Consider the following 27,351-nt stretch of genomic DNA (forward strand, 5'->3'; position numbering starts at 1 on the left):
CCAGGTATGCTTTGGTTCTTCAGTTCTGTGCCACAGGAAATGGTGAGCAGTATAAAGTTAATTTAGTGTCATCTACCAACCAGCTTTATGGTTTAATGTACTGTAAGACTTAATATTCATATAATCCATTAATTTCAAGCCTTTCTTTTTTGTAATTCACTGGAAGTAATTTTTCTCTTTTTTTCTCTCAAATTCATTGAATTTGAATTCCCAGATCTTTACTTGATATGTCCTATCAGAGCAGGGGTATTTATAGAGACACTCACCCGAATAGAAAATATAGGACATCCCATTAAATTTGAATTTCAGGTAAACAGTGAATAATTTTCTAGTATAAACATGTACCTTGCAAATTTAGCTGAGTAGTCCTGTGTTTTTATGTGCTAAATCTGGCAAGCTTATACCTAAAAGAAAACCCTAGTTAGGCTTAATTTGCATAATTAAGTCCTAAATCAGGGCCATCGGTTCTGAGCATTCTATGATCAAAAACCTTTTGATTATGTCCATCCTACATTTAGAATCACGAGATCGCAAATCTGTAAACTATTCTGTTTACAGATTCCTGAGATTTGTTGGCTGCTCGGTACTTTGTAAGGATTTAAGCAGGGTGGATCAAAACCAGTAATTGTTCATTTTATCCCATGAAAGGTCACATGTCTTTATTATTTGTCCCAGGCTGTGCTCTTCTTATGAATTGTCTGAACATCTGTGAAAGTAGTTTATCCCCAACTGGTAGTTCTGTAATACTCTCCCTGACCAGTCCAAGAGCCAGTGTAACTAAGTACACGCTTTCCTTTTCCATCCCCTTTTCTTAGCTAGTCTTCTCCTCTTCCCAACCCCAATAGAAGTCTGTTATCAAAAGCAATAAAGCATGGCATTTCTCTGACATCATGCTCATTCTGAGTAACACAGCAGCAGTTTCTATATGATCATTTGTAAATTTGTCAAGCATAAGAGAGGAGGGTGAATAAAACGGAGTGTCCTCTGGCAAAGGAAAATAATGCTCGCAGATATTAACCTGCAAGAAAGCTCTGCCTCCCTCTTACTGACTTGGAGACTGTCCTAACAAGAGTGAATTTTGCTTTGGGAGAGAATTGTTGCAGAGGGGTATTTAGGATTAGATGAAAAAATGTAAGAAAGGTCCTAGCTGGAAACCTCAGCACAGGGAAATAAATGCAGGCTTCGACGTGGCAGAGTAAGAACCTGATCCTTTGGGAAGAGGTAGGTGGCCATGCTCCTAGGGCTTTGCTTAGAAACACGAGGATAGAAACCCCACAGTCCTCTTCCCCTGGTGCACTGGTTTGGAAAACGTGGGAGTTAATGGAGTATCTGCTTAAAAGAATGTATCTTTCTAGAAGACTTAGTTCTTCCCGGTTGTGACACTGAAACCTGGCTTGCCTAGCTGCAGAATTCTCTTTTAGTCAGGGAAACCAACTTCTAGCTGCCTCCTGGCTCTGGGGGGGCCAGGAGGGTCCTGCTCTCTCCATGGACGAAGGCCTTGAACACCTCTCCACTTATTTTTATTTTAGAGAGCAAACACAAGGCCACTTTCCTGCCTGGCACAAGAGCCTTCTTTGCTTGACCTGAGGGCACCGTGCCCTCTTCTGCTTCCCTCCCTTACTCCCTGATCACAGCTGATAAGCTTGAAAGGGAGGACATCCTCACAAATGTGACGGTTTGCTGCTTCATTCATGGCATTAACTATATTCTTATTGTGTCCCTGAGCTGCTTGTTTTGATTTGTTTCTCAGTCTGCCCACCTTTGGGACGGTGCTTTGAACTCCCTAAATTTTTTTTTTTTTTAATCACCACACAAACAGTGCCTCCCCTTCAAAGTCCTGGGCTCTCTGCCTGTTAGCTCCTCAGATGTTGTTTTCTAGCTCCATCTTGTTCAGATGGAAACATACGGCGGATCTGGTAAATCCTGGCCTCTAAAGTGTACAGTGCTGGTCCCCTGCTAAGGACTTTCTAGGGAGGATCTTGAGATGGAAACCTACAGAGCTGGAGCCCCAGGGTCTGAAGAAGCTTCAGGTACACAAATGGGAGGCGTGAGAGAAAAGGAGGTAAAAGTGCAGCTCTGTGTAGGTTCACATCCTGCCTCTACCACCTGCCATCAGTAGAACCTTGGCCAGGTTACATAACCTCTGTATTCTCATCTGTGAAATGTGGATAATGATAGTGCCTAGTTTGCAGGGTTCTTTCTGGTATTAAATGAAATAATCTACTTAATAAGTGTTAGTTGTTATTTCTAAGTTCTTACAGAAGTAAAGCTTCAACATTGAGAACATGACAGACACGTTTTATTGTGGTTGAAATGGTTAAAAGTTGGGTGTGTTCAGGCCAGTGGTCGAATCCCATCTCAGTCTCTAGTTTGTTAGCCCCAGTTCTTTTATCTGTAAGCTCAAATAATAATAGGAATGTACCTGAATAGCACAGTGAAGTTTTGAGGAGGATTAATAAATGAAGAAGTGGACTGAATATTAATTATACTCTCTAGAGCCTCATGAATTTCTTCAGTGTCCAGTGCTGCAGTGAGGTCACCAGTTCCTTTGGCTGTGAGACCAGCTGTTCCTAGGGTGATCTTGTTTTCCCCAACAAATCCAGTTTAGCTTCATACCTTCCATCTCCCCTAAAATGTCATGTGAGCCCATATTTGAATAGAAGTCCAAAACGCTTTTTTTTCCCCAAAAGTCACATTTTAAGAAGTGCACATCAGTTGAGATGAATTGTAGGATTGCTTATCTGTTGAAAATCCAAAACCCAGAAGTAAACGAATTTTAGACAGGGTGAAGGCTACTTTTGCCTATTTTCACACCTGTATTCTTGCATGTGAAGTGCTTTGATGGGCTAACCACTTTATCATTTTATTGCACTTTATTACATCATAAATTTTTATATCTTGCTAACGATCCTACAGGAAGCTTAATTGTTTATAGGAACATCTTAGTTAACTGGAGTTCACCAGGTTAAGCAGAACACAAATTGAAGGGGTTATAAATGAAGCTTACTCAACTCCTCTCATTTTATTCAGGATGCTCTGTTCAGATAATGGGGAGATGCTGCTGGGTCATAAGGACCCAGGATGCCTCAGCAGTACCCTCAACCATTCTTCCTCCTATTGTGTCATAGTGATGACTTCTTCTAAGTGTGGGTCCCCCCATACCCCCCTCCACCCCTAACCCCCACATTTGAAGAGTAAAATCGCTGGATGAGATGCATGTGGCATTTCAGAGAAATTCTGACTTGTATTCTGGGAGGCATAAAACGTTGTCTGTGCAACTCATTCCTTACCAGGTGTTGCCTTCTGGGAGGGTAGAAGTTTGTAACTCTTTCAGAAGCTTGAGTTAATCTGTTAAGAGTGAGCAGATAGCCAAAGTGTTGTATAGGAAATATTTAAAGGAGTTACTGCCACAACTGTATAGACTTGTAAGCAGTATCTGTTAAGGGGCCCAGTAGTAAGGTTCCTCTCTCCTTGGAGCTGTTCCTTGATACACAGGGAAACCCCTCCTTTGGCCTCTAGGTCTCCCAGCCTGGTTGTATGGTCAGGTGATCCTACAAAAGCAAGTGCAAACCCAATTAATTGAAAGGACAGCCTTGCTGGGCCTTAAGTTCAACTGGCCACAGCATGCAAAGGCAACTGTAAACCTGGCTTTCCAAAAAGGAAGTCACCATTTTGGATCTGAGCACTTGAGATGTTGTTAGTCCCAACTGAGGTAAGTTGTAAGTGTAAAGTGTACACTGAAATTTAGAAATGTAATCTTAAAAAAAGAAAGAATGTAAAATAGCTCATTGAGAATCATTTTTATATTGTCTACATATTGGTAAAATTTTTTATGTATTGGGTTAGATAAAATATATTTTTAAAAATTAGTTTCATTGTTCATTTTTTGCTTTTGAAATGAGATTAGAGAAATTTAAAATTATGTACGTGACTTGAATTATATTTCTATTAGGCATGGCTGTTCTAGGTCCTCGGTGTGAGATAAATGAATTTGGAGGACCGAAGCTTAGGTTAAACTGGTTTGCTGGTAGAGTAGTTAAAGCTGGTGTGAGAATCCTAGAGTCCCAAATTCCGGCTCCTGTCCTTCCTTCACTCAGTCCTTCGTGCTTTCACAACTGCTGCACTATTGATCATGTCTGCTCTTTCCTCTGCCCTGGTCATCAGGGAAGCTGGACCTGTTTGCCCCCAGGAGTAATTAAGTATTATTACCTTCGGTATACTCTCAGAATACTTCACTGAGACCAGAAGGGTAGTTTCTGTAATACTGATCCCTCCTCTAGCTTGGGACCTCAGGAAAAGCACTTCTTCATCTCTGGGTGCTGATACCCATTGTAGCATCTCCCACCTGAGAGAACACATGGAACAAAGGCTTATGGGAACCTCCTACGTGTATCTAAAAGTCTCTGATTCCTAATTGCCAGTTTCTTTTCCAGCAGCCTCTTCCCATTTTAAGTAGTAAGCATAGCCTGCAACCCCTCTGCCTTTAGTCCTGTTTCTGCATTTCTCTTTTTCAGCCCTCACTCTTTTTTCATCTCTGCTGTTTCCCCCTGTGTCTTCAGACAACAAAACAAGTGAAAGGTAGGTGGAAGGTTTTAATAGCCTAACCAACCAAGAAGTAAATTTTAGAGAAGTTAAATTTGTTTGATCATTAACAGATGTTGGCAGTTTTGTTTTATTCAGAAGATGTGGTCTTGAGTGAAGTATTTTTCACTTCTATTTAGTAGTTCTTCAGTACTCCTTTGCCTGCAAAAATCTGAGGGTAAGAAATTCCCCCCTCCCCCCTTTTGGCTATTCATGTTTTCCACTATCAGTAAAAATTTAAAAACAAATCAACCTCTCACATAAAAGAAAACACCTGTTTGGCATGGAGAAATTGGCCAGGGAGGTCTTTTTCCTGACAGGCCAGAAGCGACCATCACAGGGCCCCTTATAAAAAAAAAAAAAAGTCATTTTTTTCTTTATTTCATGTGAGCATTGGCAGAAACTCTGACAAGCAGTTCTTCATATTTTATTATGTTCTTGTCTGCAGAATCTCTGTCAGGCAAAAACCTTGTCAGCGGAAAACCTGTCGTAGGATCAGAGGAGACAAAAACAGGTGTCACATAGGCAGTCAAAACTGAAGGAAAAAAGAGATTAGGCTAAAGAGAGAAAGGCAGACAATTACATTAATGCCATTGCTTTTATCTTATAGATGTGTGTTATTATCTCGGGGTGCTGAGTGCGCAATTGCCTCAAAGAAAAGTAGACAGGAGACAAGGGGAAACTTGATAGTTATTAGCTGAAGAGGCAGTGTGTCAAAGCTGGATGGGGTTCAAAGTTTTGCAAAGGAAAAAAACTGCAGGCAGCCAGCAACGGCTGTGTGGTTCTGCTTTCGGCTACATAAACCTAGTAGCAATCTAACATTTCGACTTGGAAACAGATCATAGAGAGAAAAATTAATGAAAGATCTCATTTGGAGGTTTTGGGGGTAGCATTTATCCTATAGACCATGCAACTGAATCATAATAGTTTCTCTCATAAAATCTTGCCTCAATGTGAGACACGAAGACAGGCATTTGTCAGTTCAGCTATGTTGTTTGGATATGTTTAAAACACCTATTATCAACACACTTTTAATTTAAAAAAGCTATTAAGAAACCCTTTTACTAAGTGTGAACATCTGTACGTGCAAGCTGTAAATTAGGAGATCACATGTGTGCCTCAGTCAGAGACTAAATGAACTTGGCAAGTGTTTTCTATTACTGGTTTTTAAGTACAGTAAAATATCTACAGGAACAATTGCTACATTTTAAAATTTGGATTTTTTTTATTGTGCCTGTTGGTCCTGATTAATAGAACTTGTCTTCTAATCAGAAATTAGGGTAATTATCATTATCAAATTGGGTAACCAGGATTCACAGAGCTAACCAGTATCTGCCCCCTCTTTGTTCACATCATTTCAGGAGACTTCTTTTCTCAAAGTTTGAGCTTTATGAAATATTTGTGATGGTATATAATAGTTTCATTTTGGAAGTGGCTTAAACTCTGAAAGCTGTTTAGCCTTGTTGATAGCTTTTAGGTGTCAAAAGAACCAACTAGTAGAGAATGGGATGGTAACTTTAAGGCTTTCCTCTCTGCTCAAGTGTACATCGATCATATTAATGGAAAAGTCGGCAAGCGTTGCTTTAGTCCCTAACATTTTCTGATCATGCATTTAAAAATTGGTTAGTTTAGACTTTTCCTGAGACTGCCTTCTTAGCCCTTTTTTTATGAGCAAATCTTTATATAGAGGTCTTTTATCCCACCAGTCATAGATGCACAGCGGTTTGATACTTGATATATGCATTAAGCAAATCCAGCAATCCAGAAGAAAACACGCATCAGTGTCAAAAGTATGTGTGATAGCCCAGAGTTTTTTTTTTTTTTTTTTTTTTTTTTTTTTTTTGTTGAGCCTTATTTTTTTTTTTTTTTTTTTTAATTTATTTATTTATTTTTGACTGTGTTGGGTCTTCGTTTCTGTGTGAGGGCTTTCTCTAGTTGTGGCAAGCGGGGGCCACTCTTCATCGCGGTGCGTGGGCCTCTCACTATCGCGGCCTCTCTTGTTGCCGAGCACAGGCTCCAGACACGCAGGCTCAGTAGTTGTGGCTCACGGGCCTAGTTGCTCTGTGGCATGTGGGATCTTCCCAGACCAGGGCTTGAACCCGTGTCCCCTGCATTAGCAGGCAGATTCTCAACCACTGCGCCACCAGGGAAGCCCGATAGCCCAGAGTTTTAAGGGATTACAGTGGGAGAAAAAAGATTGATTATAGATTTAGAATGAGACTTCAGGCTGACTTACTGGGAGAGGGAAGGAAAAATACTTGTGACACAAAGGTGACGCTCATTAAAAAAAAAGAAGACCGAATATAATCATTTCTTTCTTTTAGGTATTTCCTACCAGGTGCTGGCTTTTTGTATCACTGCTCTCTCTCAGTTTTGAAATACTTCTTCACTACATGTGAAAGAGTTTAAAGCACATGTTCTATCAAAAATAAATATGCCTTGCATTTATAATGTTTCCATAGTGAAATTCCGATACAGATATATGCTACATAAGGAAAATTAAGTCTTTAAAGTTAATAAATTGGGAGTAGGGTGATTATTCTCTTACAGAAGAATTCATTTTCTGTTTGTTGAATAGAAGGATTCACATGTTCCGTTCAAGTAGCAGTTACTTTTAAAGGGGGTATATTTTGTAGTCAGTGTACATTTAATTCACTGATCTGTGAATTATATAAAGCAAGGTTTGTGTAGTCAACTTTCAGTTCACCTTGGGGACTAGAGATTGGCTAGAACAGCAGCAGGAATAATAATAATCCCCAAACCTAGTTTCAGCAAGTAGATTCAGTTAGTCAATCTCTTCCTAGACTTACTGTCAAGTTTGCAGATTGCATTTGCTCTTTCCCTTTACCACCTTCTGATGGAGATGCATATGAGGAGAGACATGCCCCCAAAAGTGGGCCATGGAAGGAAAAGGAAGGAGGAAGAGAAGCAAAACCAAGGATCTGTTTAATCTCCTTGCCAGGAGAGTGAGCTTCTGAATAACCCAGTGTTGACAGTCTACTTTTACGTGTGCCTCCGTCAGACTTTAATGATTTCCAAAGTCTGTTGTGAGGACTTTATTATGCATAAGGCCACAGGGGGGAAATGCCAGTCAGTTTGAAATATTACCTAGATAGTCTCAAGTGGAGCTCAAATTCTACCCTGGACTCATTGTCGGTGTGTGTGTGTGTGCATATCCATACACACTCAAAGCTGCATGTCAGCCAGGGAACAATTAAAATCCGTAAGACAGTGGGAGCTCATTGGAGCTCCTCCTGGTCCCCCTTTCCTCCCTACAGTGTAGGATCACGTTCCTAATGGACCATAAGAGTGTTCATATACCTATCCCTCATGTATTAAGGCACAAGAAAAAAATCAGGCACCACTCACATAAGGCATATAAGATATAGTAACGTAACCAGGGTTTTTGGAGGCTTGGCAGAGGTGGTGGTGGTGTTGTTGTCGTTGCTTTTTTTTTTTTTTTTTTTTTTTTTTGACTTAAAAACACTGACACACTATTTGTTCAAGAAGAAAAATAAGCCCTTCACACAGAAGGGCTGACAGATTTTATCACCAGGCTTGGGGATCAACTCTTTCAGCTACGTATCATTCCTTTTCTTCTTTCCTTAAAAAAAAATTCTAAAAGCAAGCCGTCTCTCTCTTTGGTATTAAATATCCTAATTAATTCAGCCTTGACAGTTCCAGTTAGAAAGTTATGACTTAAATGGAACATGAGTTATTTTATACTTAATTTGCTCCCAGTTACACAGTTCTCTCCCCCCAAAAGTAGTGAATAAAATGTGCAGATCTAAATATTACTTCAAGTCGTAAGGACTTTTTCTCTTAGTAACAATCATGGTCCACCTTCCTGATCGATCCCCTGATTCACTAAAAAGTTTTTAATATGTCATCATTGCCATTTATTAATGTTCTCCCCCAGTGCTACGGCTTTTATTGGGAACTGGCTTACAACCTATGGGTGGGTTAAGGCTTTGCCCTGCGCCCTGATGCTCTTGCCTAGTAAGAGAGCTGAGTCTTATAAAGGGAAAGGATTGATGTTATAATGATTCCAAAGGGCCCCTTTATGATGAAATTCTGAATAAGCAAAATCCCATTAAACCTGTAGAAGTTCATGGGCTAGCTACCTTGAAATGACATGTCATTATATTGGGTATAGTGTGCATATTATAAAGTATGGTATAATTGGAAATTATTGGTCGTATTAGCAAGAATAAATTCAGAGGTTATGGTCTGGGTACTTGAAGTAGGAAAGGGAACAATATTCTGATTATAAGTAATCAAAACTTAAAAATCTGCCTCCAGAAATTGCCCTAATAAAATTCTGTCACTAACAATTGTTTTTATTCGACTCTTAAAGTAGTCATGGAAAGAATTCCATAAAACAACATTTAAAGACACACTGAAATGTTAACCTCTTAGAAATTAAAATAGTATTCTAGGACTCACAGCTCCTAAAAGCTGACCACTTGATGCTATTATAATTTGGAATCCTAAGGGCAGTTGGGGCAAGTGACTGTAGTTCTCGAAACAATTAGTTTTGCAATTTAAGGCTCACTTGGCTTTCTCGCAAAATGAAAGAATAAGGCTTCTTTAATTTTTTTTTACTTCTAAAATTGCTTCAAATTAGCATTTAAAAATTTAAAAATATCCAGGACAGGACTGGAAATTAGTGAAATAAAAGGCTTCCTTTTAGACCGTTTTCATACAAATTTTTAATTGTTTTACTCTGCGAAGTAGGTGGCTTTGAAAAATCATTCCATTTGGCTCACTTTTTATTTTATTGAATGGCTATAAGCTTCACACCGCCATGCCTGAACAACTATTCGATGGAATCCACTGGACATCAGGGCCAGAAGTATTTGAGCGTATTCCTGTGAAAACCACCTAAGTCACTTGAATTTGGCTTTTAAAGAAAGTTATGTTTAAAAAAAGTTGTGGAAAACTAAGAACTATAAACTATCACTGAGAGCCAATTTTCTAGGATCGGTGAAAAGCACTTTTATACTCCTACATTAAGAAAAAAATGTATCTGAATATGGTCTTATTTCTGTGACCTTCACAGAAAATATTGGAAGTGAAGTCTGTAGAATTACAGGTTTACATTTATTTTAATTTATTTGAAGGTTTGGGGAGTAATTCCTGTTATTAAAAATCGAAATAAAAAAATAGTTATTCACATTTCATTTAATAGATGCAAGTTCTTTTATAACCACCCCTCACACACTGCCAGTACTATTTTATACATTTGAAAACTGAATTTTATAAAGGACATTACTTTGTTCTTTAAGTTAGCAGCGTAGTTAAAAGCATATATTACTTCACATTTATTCCATATTTTGCATTACATTTTATACTTATTTTACATTTACGTTACACACTTACATTAATGAAGCACAGAAATTCCGGCTGTTGTCCTTATGGTGATTCTGTTCTTGACAGAAATGAGTTTTCTTCACACTGACTTGTGTGTATTTTTGGGTCTTGTGGCTTAGCCACCACTTTCCTTTGAAAAACTGTAGATCCTATCAAAGTGTTTATTGAAATTATATCCAGGCCTCAATTTCTCCTTTGTTTTATAGCCTGAAAATTACCAGTTTAAACTTCTGTTTCTGGCATTGTAAAGAAATCCAGGTAAATTATGTTCCCTCAGTAACCTAATTCACAGTTTAAGAAGCTCTTATTGTATGAATTTTTTTTTCTTTTTCTAACTAGTATCCATATTGTACAGTTAAACCCTTTTCTTTTTCCCAGTAAAATTCTGCATACTAAAAAAGAGGTTAATTTATCTGTTTGCTTTTTTTCTTTTCCTCCAGACCTTTTACAAAAGAAAAATAATCTTTTCTTTGTAGATGCTCTTCTTACCTTATTGTGTTGACTGTTCTCTGACCCCTTTCCAAAGTCTATACACTTGTCCCTTGGTATCCAAGGGATTTGGGTCCAGGACCCACACGGATATCATAATCCATGGATGCTCAAGTCTCATATAAAAACGCTGTAGTATTTGCATATAACCTATGCATATCCTCCCAAATCCACCATATACGTTCATCATCTCTAGATTACTTATAATAACTAATACAATGTAAATGCTATGTAAGTAGTTGTAAATGTAATGTAAAGGCTATGTAAATAGTTGTAGGACATGGCAAATTCAAGTTTTGCTTTTTTGGAACTTTATGGAATTTTTTGTTTGTGAATATTTTCCATCCACGGTTGGTTGAGTCCATGGATCAGTACCCATGGATATGGAGGAGGACTGGCTCTACTATACCTTTTCCTATAGCTAGGAGACCATAGATCTAGCACATGGATCACAAACTTAGTGATCTGAACTATGATTCTCATAATGTCTATTCATTATGATGTGGTCTCTGCACCCTGGTATTAAGCTTGTTTTCTTTAATACCACTAGATCTCATACTGCTTTTACCTAGAAATCCATTGGATGCCCCCAAATAATGCTTGAAGTGGTAGGACAGGGAATAAATTATGCAACTTTAGTTAATTTCTGCTCAGCTAGCAGCCCCATCTCACTTCCTAAACTGCTGTAATTACCTACCCCCACTGTTCTCTAGAGTGTAAAGAGCAGAGGGGAGGGCTGAGAATGAGACGTGAGTGAAATTAAGAATTGGGTGGCACAGTGGAATTGAATCCTATCTTTGCACACTAGCTGTGTTCATCCACTCAACAATATGAGGGCTGAACACCCTTGATTGATTATGTTTCAGGTATGGTTGCTGAAGCTCTTATGATAAAATAGGCACAGAAGCGACCCAGTAAATGGGCAACATATAGTTGGTATGTGCATGATTGGCTCACCTTAAGTGCTATCATTGTTGAGACAGTTTGCTTTTAGATGAGGGGACCTCTCCAAGTTTTATAGAAAAGGAAAACAGAACTTGTATGGAAGCTGGAAGAAAAGGATAGTTAAAAAGATAAAGAAAGAAAGAGGAAAGGCCCTTAATGAACAGCACTGAAAATCTGAAACATGTAGCTCAGCAGGTGGAACCCTGCTTGTCTCTCCAGCCTCATCATGAGCTACTCTCCCTTGTTCACGTCCTAGCAGAAATGGCTTTGCCTGGAACACCCCATCCCTAGCCCTGTTTAAATTATGTTCTCATGTCACATACCCAGTTTATAATACTGTGTGTTAATGTGTATTTTTTTAAAGTCTGCTTTCCTCACTAGTTTTGTCAGAAAGGCAGTGGGCAGCTCACTTTTGTTGGAACAGAGAGCCATGTTAGAGGGTTATTAGGCTGGAAAGTAGTAAATCAGTCTTTCCAAGGTCTTCTGACCCAGGTTAAGAATTTGGGGGCTGGGAGGGTAGGGCTGGAACATTACTGGAAACTTTTGAGCAGAAAAGAGTCATATTCTAAGCAGTCTTTTGAGAATACTGACTTGAGAACTGACTCTGTCCTTTCTGTATTACACCAGAGAGAGCAGAGGCAGACCACACCACACCAGACCAGCCAGGAGTCACTTGCAGTAGTGGACTTAGGAGGGTCTAAAAGCCTCTACTGAAGTGGTAGAAGTTAGGCCAGAGAGGAGGGTTAGATCCAGGGGAACTGCAGTGGAGACATTTACGGGGACTAGGTAGTCAGAGATAATTTTGAGTGTTCATGCTATATAAAGTTCAGTGAGAAAAACAACAACAAGATAGAAATTTGTAACTAGTGTGTGACCCTTAACTACATAAAATTATGGACTGAAGAAAAGTAGATGCAGCTACATCAACATGTAGACAATAGTGCCTTTGGTTGGTGGGATTATGTATGACTGTCTTCCGTTTGTTTTTCTTTTTCTCAAATTTATATTTTTTCAATGAGCTTCTATGACATATTCAGTCAAAAAAACCACGACAAAAAAGATTTGTTTTCAAGCATTTTGGCCTAGTTTATTGGGCTTACCTTTCACAGCAGTCGGGGTCACAAGTACATGTTTGGAGTTGAGGGCACAGAGTTTGGGTAGAACTCAACTTACAGGTTAGGGATGGCTGGTGTAGTATAGGAGTAGTTGGATTCCTAGAGGCAGGTGATCACAGGTGGGCAGCTGGAGAGGCAGCTCCTCTGGAATCTTGATGGGTCTCCTGCATCTCAGTTGATTTCCAGTCCAAATCCTCCAAACTTGAAAATCTCAGTCATCCTGTAACCCTGACTCATCTTCACTCCAAGCATCTATTTTCTTCCCCGTACTTGTTAGCTTGGTCTTGATTCTTTGTTCTCCTTTTCTTTCTCCTTGTACTAAGGTAGTGGTCTTCATGCTATTGTCTTGCCTGCCCCCAAAAGAATTTTGAAAACAAAGTTCCATCCTAACATTTTCATATGCTAAGTAACTTGCCAAGGTCATGCAGCAAGTTGGTGGCAGAGCTAGCATTTGAACCCTTGAAGTCTAGCCCTAGAAACTCTGTCCTTAATCTGGAGGATAACAAGCACTCTTGAAACACTGGGAACTTTAAATGATTGTTCTAAGTCATTATTTTTCTCCTTAATTCTTCTTTCCAGTTCACTGTCCCCAAATAACATTACCACAAATGAAATCATACGTTCACTGCAAAGTCTTTTATCATTCATGTCTGCAAGGAAAATTAAGAAAATAAGATAATATATCCATAAATGGAAATTTTATTGTTTAATTTTGATCAAGAGGAATAAAATCAAAGCAATGTAAATATTACATATTTTCATAATTTATTAAACAAAGTAGATTTTTGTCAGAAATGCATCTGTCAATAAAATGGGTAGGGCAATAAATGTTTTTCTTCCTAGATTAGTTCATGTATCAATAAATGAATAGTACTTATTGTAAGAAAGAGGAAAGGTACACTATCGGTTCCTTCCCCATTTTTGCAGATCTAAGTGCTCAGACACCTGTTCACATGAATACATGGGACTAGGAACTTTATCACATTGTCATTCGGTTCTTAGAAATCATTTCAGATTATGTGCCAACAATTACACAGTGATCAGTTAGTTTCTCTTTGTTTCATCCACCTTATTACCCCAATGTTGTTAGAGTCATTTACTTTTTCAATTTCTGGAGAAGGACATTAACAAGACAGAGCAAATGCCAATTTATAAACTTAGCTGTTAGTCTTTCACTTAGAGGCATATCATTTATTCTTGTATACACCAAAAAGACTGAGAAAATTAAAATACTGTGTTAGTTATTCAAATGACTTCTGCAGTATATCTTTTTTTTAAAGGTGATAACTTTTATTACTGCATATTTAGCTTTCTTAATTGATGAAAATTTCCACCAGTGCTCATGGTCAAATCAGGCTGCCAAATCAGGCTGAATTAGCATTGGGAAAAAAAATGAACTCACATTTCAATTCAAATGAATGTATTAATATGCATTTTGAGAAAAGTTGTAAATAATCAATAAATTATGAACTGCAATTCATAGGATAGTTTGCTTAAAACAGTCGAATAAAATGTGGAGCTAATAAAATTAATCTATTAAGTGTACAATAGAAATGCTATTTCTCATTACTTTATTAGTAATGATGCACTATAATGTATAACTTAAGATTTTTATGAAATGAGGAGTATGTTAAAAGTCAGGGTAATACTTTGATAATGATTGTGTGTATCACAATCTGGTGTTGGACTTTAGGAACAAAGTAGATAAGAGCCATATTTTATAAAAACATGGTCAAACTTTTAATGTGTTTAATGAAAGAAGTTATATACTGCTAAAAATTAAGTGCTTTGGCATTTAGGTCATAATTTAATTTTATTTCTATTAACAGGATGTAGACATATTCAAAACTTTATAAGATGAAAATGATTAATCATAACATAAATATTTTGATAGTATTTGATTAAATGGGTAGTAACTACCCTATTAAATGATAAACATTGTTTCTGAATTTCTATAAAATTCCTATCCACAGGTTTTATTCAGTGCATCTTCCAAATTTCATAGGTCTGGGAAAATATTCAAACTGAATTTAAAAGAGTGGGCATCACATGTGCTCGGGGGCTTTTTTTCCCAGGTGATGACACCTCCTGGGGATGAGTATCAGGCATAATTGAAAAGAATGGAGGGAAAAGCCATTTTCAGCATTAGACACTTTTGCTTTGCGCTCACAGGATACTTCCTAAAAAGTGATACGTTATTAAATAGGAATGCAAGAGGTGAGTGCATGACTGTTGCCCATTTTACATAATGTCTGAATTCTGAATACTCCAGCATAGACCCGAATGTCAGGTTCTAGCTACCCTTTACTTGTATATGCATAATCAGGGAAAGAGGGCCCTTTTCCAGGTTCTTGGTGTTTTATTAATCCTTAAACAAGGCTTCACAAAGTGATTCAAACTGACCACTATTTTGACACCCAGGAGAGCTTTACACCCTGCGCCAGTGCACTGTATAAGTCAAGTCAGAGTTTTGCCTTTATTTGGTAAAGGAAAGAAGGGTATAGTTTTCACAGGAGAATTGGGGATGGATAATCTGCATGAACAGGCGGGCCTGTTCTCAGGGGGATCAGTTTTAGGAAAGAGTAAATATGGGATTACAGGATCTGGAAATTGAGTCCCCATGTCTGTGTATCTCTGAAAGGCCGGTGCATACCCCAGGTTTAGGCAGATCATCATTTGAAGTCCACTGAGTCAGGGCGTCTCCCAGTGGAGTATTGCAAACATTTCTTACCCTGTTCACTTAACTCTTAAGTTATCCTGCCTTCTAACTCATCTCTGTCGTTTTCAGTGGCATGTATTGTAGGCGTGTATGTCAGCATCACCTGTGGTAATTTTTCACCCGAACCATGACCATCTCCCTCTCGACCCTTCTTCCTTAGGGGTTGTGGCTCTGTGGCCATGTGTCCCCAGCTGACACCTATTGCTTTAAATAAACTTCTGGACTCTCGTCAGAGTTTTACATCTAAAATTATAAGTCATTTTCACCTTATAAAATGTTTAATATTTTCTATATCCTATTAACCAGAAATAAAATTATATTATAACCTTTCCACAGGTTTTGGCCTGCAGTGTTAAGGTTTCTTACAGACTGCCCATCTGACTTTTCTGTATTTATCTTCAACTCTTTTGCTGCAAGCCTGACACATTCTTTGGATATTCAGTTCTCTTACACACACCTCATTAGTGCAGTGGTTCTCAAAGTATTGTCCCTGGCCAGCAGCATCAGTGTCTTGTGGAGACTTGTTAGAAATGCCCATTCTTGGCCCCCACCCCTGACCCAGTGAATCAGAAGCTCCAGGGGAAGGTGGCCCAGCCATCTGACCTGTGTTTTAACAAGCCCTTCATCTGATTTTGAGGCACATAATGTTTGAGAACCCCTGCCTTAGTTCCATCTACCTGGACTGTCCTCCTCCTTTCTTGCTTGCTGATGTCTTACAAGAGTATTCCATCCCGGCAGAGTGGCCCTCTCTTCTGTGTCCTACAGTACTTTGTCACATCGCTTTTACAGCAAAGATGACTTTTGCATCTGCATGCAGTACCTGCCTTGGTGATAAGTTGTTAAGTGCCAGTGAATAAATGCATGTATGCATGAATGAAGGAGACAAGCAATTTAGGAGGAATGGTGTTCAATAAGGTCAGCTGCTATGGTGAGATCATGGAGAAGAATGAAGGGAAAAGCAATTGGATTTTCTAGTAAGGCAGGTGTTGGTGACCTTTGAAGCTTCAGCAGAGTGATGGGCAGGAAGCCCAGATTGTTGGGAGTTAGGGACTTCCAACATGATGAAGGCTTGCACGTTTCCAGAGTTGCTTATTGACTGTTTATCTGAACGTGTGGTAGAAATAGAATTTCTTGGGAGAAATAACTAAGTGACCTTAGGCCAGTTACTGACCCTCATGGAAGCTGTGATCTCCGAATAGGCAGTAATAGTAATACCTTGTGTTTTAAGTTTTTTAAAGGATTAAATGAGATTATTGTAACCCTTTAGAATGATGCCTAATATTTAGTTAGTACTTAAATGGTCATTTCCTTTATTCCCCTTCCCCATACAACAATAATTTTTATTTATTAATGTTGTTGATGGCATCCATCACCCTTTGGAAATTTATATGAGATATGAATTGTTCAGGATACCCTCATTCCAGTCACTGGAGAAATTGTGAATTGCATTTGGCCTGGAACTAACATACCTTGTTGAACCACTGACAGCTCCTTTGAAATACATGTTATCTAATTGGAAGGACACCCCAAAAAAGTAGTTGTCTTAGTTAAGGCTCTTTTAGATACAAATTACAGAATCCTACCTCAAGCAGACATAGAAAGGGAGAAGGGGAGAGAGAGCTTTTGTTGACTCCTGTAACTGAAAATTCTGGGAGGGTCCCGGGAGGGTCCCACCCTCAGGCACTGCCATATCTGTATCTTCTGGATCAAACAACACTGTCAGTCCTTAGTCTTTCTCAGACCATCCTGTGGCTCAACTGTCCTCCATGTGACTCTCATTCCCAAGCATATTTGCCAGCTACAAATTACAAGAAGAGGGAAGAACTCCCTAGTATTTCTAACTGAAAGCCTGGATTCAGTATCACTCTTTAGACTTAGGTCACTTGCCCATTCTTAAACTGGTTGTTTTGGCCAAGGAACTGGGAGGTACTGGTTTTCCAGGCCTGGCTTCAGGAATATTCTGTTCTATGAAATAAATGGTACTGAGTGTAGGAGAAAAGGGGTTCCCTGAAGGGAAATCCAGTTTCTGTTCCCAGAATGAAGGGGAGGCACAGCAGGCGAAACAATTGATATCATATTATTGTATAGACAAGTGCTTTTCAAACTATGCTTCTGGGAACTCTAGGGGTCCCACTGAGATGCTTAAACAGGAGGAAGGGAAGAAGAGAGTAACGCGTGGTGGGAAGTTGTCAAATTCATGCTCACTTGAGCTTTATTAAGAGTAGCTTCACTTTCTTTTCTTTCTTTTTTTTTTTTTTTTGCGGTACACGGGCCTCTCACTGGTGTGGCCTCTCCCGTTGCGGAGCACAGGCTCCGGACACGCAGGCCCAGCGGCCATGGCTCACGGACCCAGCCGCTCCGCGGCATGCGGGACCCTCCCAGACCGGGGCACGAACCCGTGTCCCCTGCATCGGCAGGCGGACTCTCAACCACTGTGCCACCAGGGAAGCCCCTCATATATTTTTATACCCAATTTCTGGCTATGATTTCATTTGAAAGTGGAATTTTGGCAATACCATTGATATAGGGCAATTTTAGCAGATGGTTAGGTCCATAGCTCATAAAGGTAGACGACCATCATTTCCCCACTCCATCCTGCTGAACAAGTTCTTGCCCTGCCTTTCCTTCGTTCCCACTGGCCCAACTTATATTCCTAACCCACCTGGGATCCAGACTTGAATCCCCCAGTCAGACATAGGAAGAGCATGACATTAGGCAGAAGTCCAGTTCTCAGTTTACTGTTATTATGACAGTTTAAAAATTGTTACTTAACCTTTTGCTGACCAAGGAGACGTCCCCTCCCAAAGCTGTTGTCAACTTGGTGACGCAGTACAATCCAGCAGTTATAAAGCAGAAAATTTTGATTCATTCAAGAAATTTGACCGAGCATAATCTTTGATGATATGTTTATGCTGAAATTTGCAGTTGACATCTGCAAGCTGAGCAGTTTAATTTTTCAAGCCTTCTTCTATGGCTCATCTCCTAGGTAACTGCTGCTTAAATCACACCCGTGGGGCTTTTTCCTTATCAACTATTGACTTTCTTTAACTGTTTGGCCCACCCCTTCATTTTCCATATCAGAGCCCAAAATGTAGCCAGTTACCTATTTGTGTAAATAAAGTTTTATTGGAACATAGACATGCCCATTAGTTTAGTTTAAGTCTGCTCTGTTTTCCCTCTATAGTAGCAGAGGTGAGTAGCTGTGAAACACAGAGCATGGCCCATAAACCTAAAATATTTACAGTCTGGACCTTTACAGAAAAAGCTGTCGACCTCCACTGTGTATTTATGTGGCCTATATATTTATGTGTATTCCTACTTCTTGACATGTGGCATGCTAAAGAATCAGTAATGTCCTTTTAATACTGTCACTCTCTGACGGTCTCACAAGCATATATAGGGAAATACTTTTGCTTTTACCTGTTCCACCTGTGCTCTTTCAATTCTCTGAACAACTTCTCTTTGTTTCTGTGCCCTCAACAGTTTAGTCCTCTTCATCTTCTAAAACTTCCAGCCCTTTTTAAGGAGTGAGAGGGAGAGGGGTGACAGCTTTCCGCCTGGCCCTAGGACACACTGGTGCACACACCTACCTGCATATACTTAATGCATAGATACAAGGTGCCGAACACATGGACAAAAATCAGGTTTGGCGTCATTTTATTTCCCCTCTACTCATCCTTCCCAGTTTCATATCTGTTGTGGTCACAGCAGTATATTTTGTGAAGAAGTGCTTGACATGGGCCAGGAAGGTTGATAAAGGGAAACGGAAGAGGAGATTTCCCTCGACCTGGATGCTGGATTTCTGTAAGCAGAGCAGCGACTCATCAGAAGGCTGAGTAGTTAAGCTGTACTTGAAGAAAAACAGGGATAATAATACCTCTTTCCTGCATTTTTGCTGTCTAAATGCCCTGTGGAATGAGAGAAGACTTCAATCCCTGGGCTTGTGAATCCCTTATCTTTCCCAAACGTTAAATTAATTTTTAAAGCTATTTATTCAAAGTTGACTTAACCACTAGAATAGGAAAGATCAGACAAATCAGCTGCAAGAAATGAAGTATGAGGAAACCCGAACTCTTTGACAAAGTATTCCTGGGAGTAAATGTGTTGAATGAAGCCAGCGGGTAAATGATAAGGGCCTTTACACTGTGGATGTAAGAAGGCAATTTATCAAGAGTACATGAACTCTCCCGTGACCACAAGTCAGGAGAAAACGAGAGTGGAGGAGGAGCCCTAAAAAAATACACTTGAAATACTAAAAAACGTGAGTGTGTGCACGCGTGCACTTTTAAATACACACATTAATATGCAGAAATACCGGTGTATTAAAAGAGGAGCTGCTCAGAGTGTACACGTACAGCAGCCTGTACTGTTGGGGGAGAAGGTATTAAGAATGGTTTCGAGCTTGCAGAAACCTTGGGTGCTTGCAGGTAGAGTTAGGATTTGAGCCTGGTGGTTGTTGTCTGATACCCATTTGCCTGACTCATGAGATTAGATGACCATCTTTCAGGCTCACGTGTTTATCTCTTTTAATCTTCAGAAGGTCATGTGTATAATTCTGATAGTTGGTCTAATGCTTTTGTGTTCTCTTCAGGAGTTCAAAGCACTTCTCATTCATTATCTCATTCATCTTTTCAGCATCTCTTTGAGCCCTGTAGGTGAGACAGCACTATCTTAATGGGTCACTTTAGAGAAACTGAGGAAAAATGTCCTTACATTATCTGCAGTAGGGTTCCCGGTAACTCAGATAAGGATGAGGATGAGAATGTATGGCCTTATCTTGGCTTTCAGAGCTAGGGAGAAGAGATGTGATTTCTTAGATTTGAGGAGGAAAAAAGCCTAATTGTTGAAATATTAGTTCCACGAAAAATATTTACTCTGAGAATGGTCATCCTCAGTTTTCTGCGCTGAAATGAAGCAGCTGAAATACACAGAAATTCTCGTGCTTTGATTGTAGTCATTTTTTTTCCAGTTTCATCTCATACTGAGCCCTTGTCAGAGCTGTTAATAAAATACCTAATTATGATTTGAATTCCTTTTCTTGTTTGTTTGTGTCTCCTGGATAACTTTTAGAGAACACTGAACTAACAGGTAAACAGCAAGAGGGGAATTTAGGAGAATTAAGTCTTGGGATAATTCCCCTTAGCTAATTCAGCTTTTAGGTAAATGACTAGTCCCCCCACCCAGAGGTCAGCTTTCCTTATTCCCTCCGAGTTAGTCCTTTTTCCCCTGTAAGTCTAAAGAACACCTTTCTTTTCCTCTTCAAACCATCCAGGTATCATAAGGGGTGAATCTTATTCAGAAAAACGATGTTGGTTGAGCCCGCTCTTGTGGCCGAGTTGGCAGTTGTGTGTGTGTTCCTTCTTTTGGTGCAGGAGGGGAATACCGTGGTAACTTGGGTTGAACCATAGTTCAATTAGCAAATTAATTAGTCAGGTTTTTAGCGCCAGCCACAGTCATTTAGAAACCTCCTCAGTGGCTCTCTTCCTGAAAGCCAAATGTATTTTGTATTTGCTGTCGTCTGCAATTTATAAACACACGGAATCCAAAAAAACAAACAAACAAAACCGGGAGGAGGTGGGAAGAGCACTATTTACATTGCACAGGCCTGCTGAGACATCTGTGATTATGATCCAGCTATTAGACATGGAGCCCCCTGTAACTTCCGGTAACTCGTTTCTCCTTTCTTTGTCTCTGCCCTCTCCTTTTTATCTCTTTATTCCCACCTGTCCCTGGACCTCTGGCGGGACCACCGCAGCCTTGGATAAGCTCAGCACGCAGCACCTCTACCACCCCACCCAAGTGGAGATCGTGCAGTCCAACGTGGTGTTTGACATCAGCAGTCTGATGCTCTACGGGACGCAGGCGGTGCCTGTGAGGCTCAAGATCCTGCTGGACCGTCTCTTCAGCGTCCTGAAGCAGGAGGAGGTGCTGCACATCCTGCACGGCCTGGGCTGGACCCTGCGTGACTACGTCCGGGGGTACATCCTGCAGGTAGGGGGAGGACGTCAAGCCGGTGTCGGGGGCCAGCTGGAGAAGGGCTGGGGTAGGAGCCGTCGGCAAACCTGCCCTCCTTCCTGCCCCTCACAGGCCCGGGCATGCACACTCCATTCTGGTTAACGTGGTCCTTTTGGCGGGCTGCTCAGGGAATTGGAAGAAAGGAGCTGTGGGCCAGCGGGCCGGCATCCGGCCTCAGTGGTGAACGTTAGAAAGGAAATAGTGGCCTGTTGCCTAGGGTTGCTCTGTTTGCATTCCTTTGAATTCAACTCCCTCTACAACGCGGGCCTCCTGGCTTCCCCAACAGGCCTTATCGAAGCCCTACTAAAAGGGAGGGTACGGAGGTGGGTGATGGGTGTGTGAAAATATGAAATTGCACTGCATCTGTGTTTCGTAGAGCTCGTTCTCATGCTTACTTGGTAGGTTTGGTATTTTCTTGGTTGTCTCTTCTCTGTACCCTAACCATTTATTGCTTCTTCATCCAAGTCAAAGGAACAACTCTGTAAACTCCCTGCTTTTGTAATCAGTAAACCCTCACATTCCAAAACATGCAAACCTGGTTGTAGATTTGGCCTTCACAGCACCTGTTCCTCCAGCTTGAGCCCCTTCTGTGTGTCAGGGGCACTTCCGGTCTGGTAAGAGTCTTGAGACTTTTCCGAAGGGCCTGCAGCCTCCACTCCCCATGCCCCCAGCCTCCTCGCCTTTTCCATCATTTTTTGCCATATGTCATGAGTCGTTTTGCATTGTGTACTTTGCCTCTGAAATGTTTTTATGGCCATCTGTCTTCCCACGACCCTTGAAGGGTAAATGTTGAAAGCAGCATGTTGGGAGACCCCAGGATCCAAAAAGACTACACTGGACAATGAAGAAATACTCCCTCCTGCCACAGGAGATCACAGTTGGAGAAGGTAGAATCTGAAGTGATGTTTTGAAATTTCTTATGGGGGATAATACCAGGAGAATTGACCCATTCAAAAAAAAATTTGGTTTTGGCTCTGCCAGCCTTGTTGATTGCCCGAACCACCCTGTGTTGTGTGTGAGGCTGCCAGCTTGGTATGTGATGAGTTGAGGAGAGGGCCTTGAGTCTTGCCCTGGCTTTAACCTGGCATGAACACACACTCGCTCCTGTCATTCTCCTGTGTGGTACCACCAGGTGCTAGCCAGGGCGAGCGGACGAGGGATGCTGAGTGGACGTAGAGAAAGGGGGAAGGTAGGATCACCCGCCTGCTCCCGTGACTGCTTTAGTTAGCGGAGAATCATTTTGTAGTGAGATGTCAACTTGGAAGGCACAGGGCATTTGGCCCTCAGAAGATGAGATGGTGCTGATAATGGGAATAATTATATATTACGTTTTCAGTTTATACAAGACTTTCACAAGCATTCTCTCATTTGCCCCAGGTTGGGGACGTTTCAGTGGGGTGAGTGGAAAGTTAAGTCCTGGGTGATCAGGGGGTCCTGAGGCGGTGCAGGGTCCAGGAGGAAGGGGCCAGGAAGAACAAAGCATGGAACCAGTTCCACAATCCCCGCTTAGGCCAATCTGGAGACACACACAGTGCCACGTCTTTCTACAGTTGTTTCCACACATGATTATTAATGTCCATTTGGGATGGGTTCTACCCTGCAGGAAGGAACAAACCTCTTGCAGATTTCTGAATGGCACTGTCAGCTTCGCTAAGCACTCCTTCCTTTATAACGTGTAGGGTAGTACATGCCCTGACCTCGTCACATCTTTACTGCCTCCAATGCAATGCTTCGTTCTGTCACCAATGCTGTATTTCAGCTCCATGTGTCTATTTTTGCCTGAGATAGCTGGACCATACACATGATCTCTTACTGTTGAAACACGGAGGTACGAGCATGACTGTGATTAATTGCCATCGTAACAACCCAGTGTCCCGTAGCATTTTGATGGCAGTAAATACAGAACCTGCTTGTTGTTCTGTGCTGTAGTCCTAATGTTCTGCCTTGAACAGTGCCTGTTCTTTGTTTTACTTGAAATTATTACTTAGGGGTTCATTTTTTCTCAGCATTTCCACATAACTGTAAGATAGGCATAGAAAATGTACTCCATATTTAGTTTTGTGTGAGGGCCTAGGATTTAAAGATACAAAATTTCAAGAGAAATTAAATTTCAGAGGAAAATTCAACAAAACCACAAACTAATATTTATAGTCTCTTATTTTGGGGTGAAATACTGCCTAATAAAGAACACTGTCACTTATTGTGATAATTACTTAATTGCAAAAATTATAATTAATTTTCATTAATGTCTTAGAGATTTTGAGAAAGTCTCAAATTTAATATAATCTGTTTTCTACACTCAGGGTCTGAAATGGACGTTTTGAGAAAATCATAGATGATTTTTATATTCGAGGAACACTGGGTTTCGTTTCTGTCTTGTTTTATTGATAGTACTGATGTCATGGATTTTATTTAAATGATACTTTTTGTCATTCAGCATTTATCATCTACTTGTTTCTTGTGAAAACAATTCTTGGTTTAGGAAAAAAGCAAGAGGTTGAAGGACACACTACTGTTATTTATATAGTGAGAAAATGCTCATTTCATTAAAAAAAAATAAGCAAGAGCTAGACTATAGAAATAAACCTTTTTTCTCTAAAGCAATGTTATTTGATTATTGGCCAGTACTTTTAAAATTATATATGGTAATGATAAGGTATGCTCAGATGACTTTGAATATAATTATATGTAACATTTTTGAGCAGGTAGACTATAAAATGTGCATCCAAAGGTTGTGGAACCCTATAATACACGATTAGTGTACAAGTCATTTTATCTGGCTGAAACTCAATTGTCTTGTAGCCCTCAAGGCATCAATTTTAGCATTATTGCTCTCAACAACAGTATATTGAATATTATGTCAGTTAGAGGAGAATAATTATCAAGGCAAGTTAGGGTGGCTGTTAGTCTTACCACATATTGACTTGGTTAGCAGCTGGCTATAGATTGTGTTACTGGGCAAATGAAGATGTACAGTAAGTTGAACTGGTGAAGCCAGGATATTAATTTAACTCTCTCTGGGCCCAAACCTACATCCCTGATGTATAAACACAGCCACTTCTGGTTCCAGAAATAGTTTTGAATATAGAAGAATAGCAGTGTCTGATCTGATTTTGAACTTTTGGTTTTGGGGGGAAAGAAGAGCTGGCCGTTCAAACCTATCCTTTGCAGGCATGTTTGAAGAGGTTATTAAAAGAGAAAGGGAGATGATTGTGGTGGCACAGATTTATTTGGGGCTAGCAATATTTTCCAAGGGTCCTGTACTGTTTCTATAAAAATTGCTTTTCACTTATATGATTATCTGTGTGATTCATAAGCTAACCAGCTGGCTGTAAAATGCAGAGCAAGACTTGGACTACAGTGACTTAAGAATCCAGGTAGTATCTTAAAGGTGAAGAACCCAGTACTCTCCTGTGTACCAATTAAAGTGTTCATTCAGAAAGTATCAGAAAAGTGAAGTAAATTTTAGGCATTTTCTCACAAAACAGAAAAAAGGAGGAAATAGGCAATTTGATCCTAAAAAGCAAACTGTAACGGAACATGAGATATTTTTTTCTGCTGCTGCAGAGTTGTTCGTATTTCAAGTCTACATCTCACAGTACGTTTATTGACAGTGAATAAAAGCAGTGTCCTGTTCTTTCCCCATTTTCCTTGTCTTTGGCCTAGGATATAAGAATATGGGTGATTATCATTGTTGAATTTAATCATTTAAAAATCAAGTGTTCACACAGTCTCTTTGCAGTTTGAACGTGTAACTGACTTGCCTGGGTTCATACGCCAGTCCATCTGTGGCAATCTCCTCCTTTGCAAATGAGTCCTGCCAGAATTCAGGGAACCGTATCAGACACTCTGAATAATTAGCTGAGGTGCCAGCAGCCTGGTGAGAGGATGAGCAGTGATGCACATTTCAAGTCACCTGTGTCTTGAAACAATCAGAGCTAATAGAACAATCAACACTCTAGAGGAACATTTCCCGGAGTATCCTGGGTGCATTTGTCTTCCGGAGAAGATCCGACCTGAGCATTAGGCGGACCTACACTCTGGATCCTTTCCTTAGAGCCTAGTGATAACATTAGCATAATAAAGGCTCTGAGAAGTTGGTTTCTGAGAATAGATAAGTAGCTTCCACCAACCTTGCCCGCTTCATAGCCTCTTCCTGTGAAGCTCATCAGAAGTCTTCCATTCCTGAACACACTCAACTCTTCTTCAACTTAGGGTGCTTGCATGTGTGGATTCTTCTACCTGGACTCCCCTACTCGTCTCTCTGCATGGGCAATGCCTTGTCCTTTAGGTGTCCACCCACTTTTTCACGGAGACCTTTTCAGTCCAGCTTAACCCATGTAGGTCTTTTCTCATGTGGCTCTATCTCAGGATTCTGTATCCCTCAAGCTCCAATACAATTTAAAATCAATCAAGTCAACTGTTAAAATGTTTTTTTTCCTGGCTTCCTCACTCGGGAATGCCACAGAGGCAGGGTACTCAATAAGTACTTGTTAAATGAATGGGTAAAGAAACCTGCTTCACTTGATGTAGCTTGACATTTCACCATGGAACCCATGGTATATCTAATGACTTCAGTTGGTCCAAGGGCCCTTAGTCTTTCTTCAGGTGTCCTGGGGACCAAAGGCTGTAATAGCAGCTGGGCCATTGAGGGCAGTAAAAAGAGAGGCAGAAGCTCCCACACACACCCCCTAGCTAGTGGTCTGTGTAGAATAAGTGTTTTGTGGTATCCATGTGGTAGGAAACATCAATATTAAGCAAACACTTGGATTTAAACAGCCCTTTGCGGAGCAAATTCACATATGTTTCGCTCTTTGAATCCTCTTTCTTATACCACCCTTTTGTAGATATTGCCAGTGAATTAACATTTGTAGTTGTTGAAGCTCAGAGAGGTCAAGTGACTTCCATGATCACAGAGGCTGCAGATTGGCACAGTGGGTGCACTATAAGCTTCCTGAGGATAAGAACCACTTACCTCTTGTTTGTCACTGTAACCTACCTCCCAGCACCCAGCCTGGCATGTAATAGTGCTTACTAAATATTGGAGGGAGGAAATTTTCAAATCTGATTCCAACGTGGGTCTCTGACTCAATGGGCAGTGTTTGGGTGGTTTCTGGCTTTGTTTTTTAAGACTACCAAGCTGTATTTCCAGAATGTGATATGTGAGAGTCTTGTGGCATCAAAGTGGTGTGGTTTGGGGAACAGAGAAGACCTGAGAAGTGCTTAGTGGCAAAATTAGGTGAAATTGGTTCCTCTTTTGCATTCCTTTTCTTGCCTATTTCCAGATATTCCACCTGGTTTCAGATTCCCTTTGTTCTCTGATTTCCACGACGCAGACTTTTCCTCTAGATCTAATACTTAATTATGCTTCATTATAAATGCTCATCTTTGACTTACCTTTTCAGGGATACATGCCTTTTGTAATTGAGTGTAAAAAAGCAAAGGTTTTATACCTAAATAATAAGATTTTGACTATATCATGTGCAGGGAGTGGAGCAGAGGCAAAGTAGCTCTTTTCTCGGTCCATAAAAGATATCAAGTTGGATAGTAAAGGGGGCCCTGGCTGTTGAGTAAGAAGATCGGGCTAAAGTCTCAGTACTGCCACTGATTATTTATGTGAATATGGAAAGATGTGCCATTCTTACCCATGGTTTCTTCATCTCTAAAATTGAGATAATCCTTTATATCTCTCTTGCTTTTGAATGGCAAAATGATGAAATAACGTGGATGAAGTCATGAAGTTGTAAACTCCAATTCAAGTTGGTACTTTTCACTTACATCTATGCATAGAGCTAGGTCCGACCAGTTAACAGCAGGGCAGTATCAGGGGCCAATCATGTTTCTCTGCAGATGTCCAGTGCTTAGGAAAAGATAGGAATATGCACATTTTAGCGATTAGTTAATGGGATAAATGTCAGTCGTTTTAGTAAGTAAACCCTGAAATACTAGTGGCCTAGCACAATAGGAATTTCTTTCTCCTTCTCAGCGAGAACAGCCGACGTTCCTGGGTGGTGAACACTTTCCTCCCAGAGGGGATTTGAGGAGTAGTAGTTTAGAGCCTCTGCCGTTTTATGGCTCTGCCCTTCTCTGGGACCTCAGCTTCCTCATCCCGGT

At 40.3% G+C, this 27,351-nt stretch overlaps 1 protein-coding gene across 3 annotated transcripts in view; it reads left to right on the forward strand.

Moving 5' to 3' along the window:
• The window catches only part of BNC2 (basonuclin zinc finger protein 2), a gene marked incomplete at its 3' end in the record, with an annotated part of 301,189 nt that overhangs the window by 157,222 nt on the left and 116,616 nt on the right, over positions 1-27,351 (forward strand). For all 3 annotated transcript variants that reach the window (XM_079706197.1, XM_079706198.1, XM_079706199.1), the window contains one exon: positions 20,978-21,213. In XM_079706197.1, coding sequence (XP_079562323.1) covers positions 20,978-21,213 — 236 coding nt within the window. The remainder of the gene's footprint in view (positions 1-20,977; positions 21,214-27,351) is intronic.

Source organism: Hyperoodon ampullatus, assembly GCF_949752795.1.
Source record: "Hyperoodon ampullatus genome assembly, chromosome: 6".
NCBI lineage: Eukaryota > Metazoa > Chordata > Mammalia > Artiodactyla > Ziphiidae > Hyperoodon > Hyperoodon ampullatus.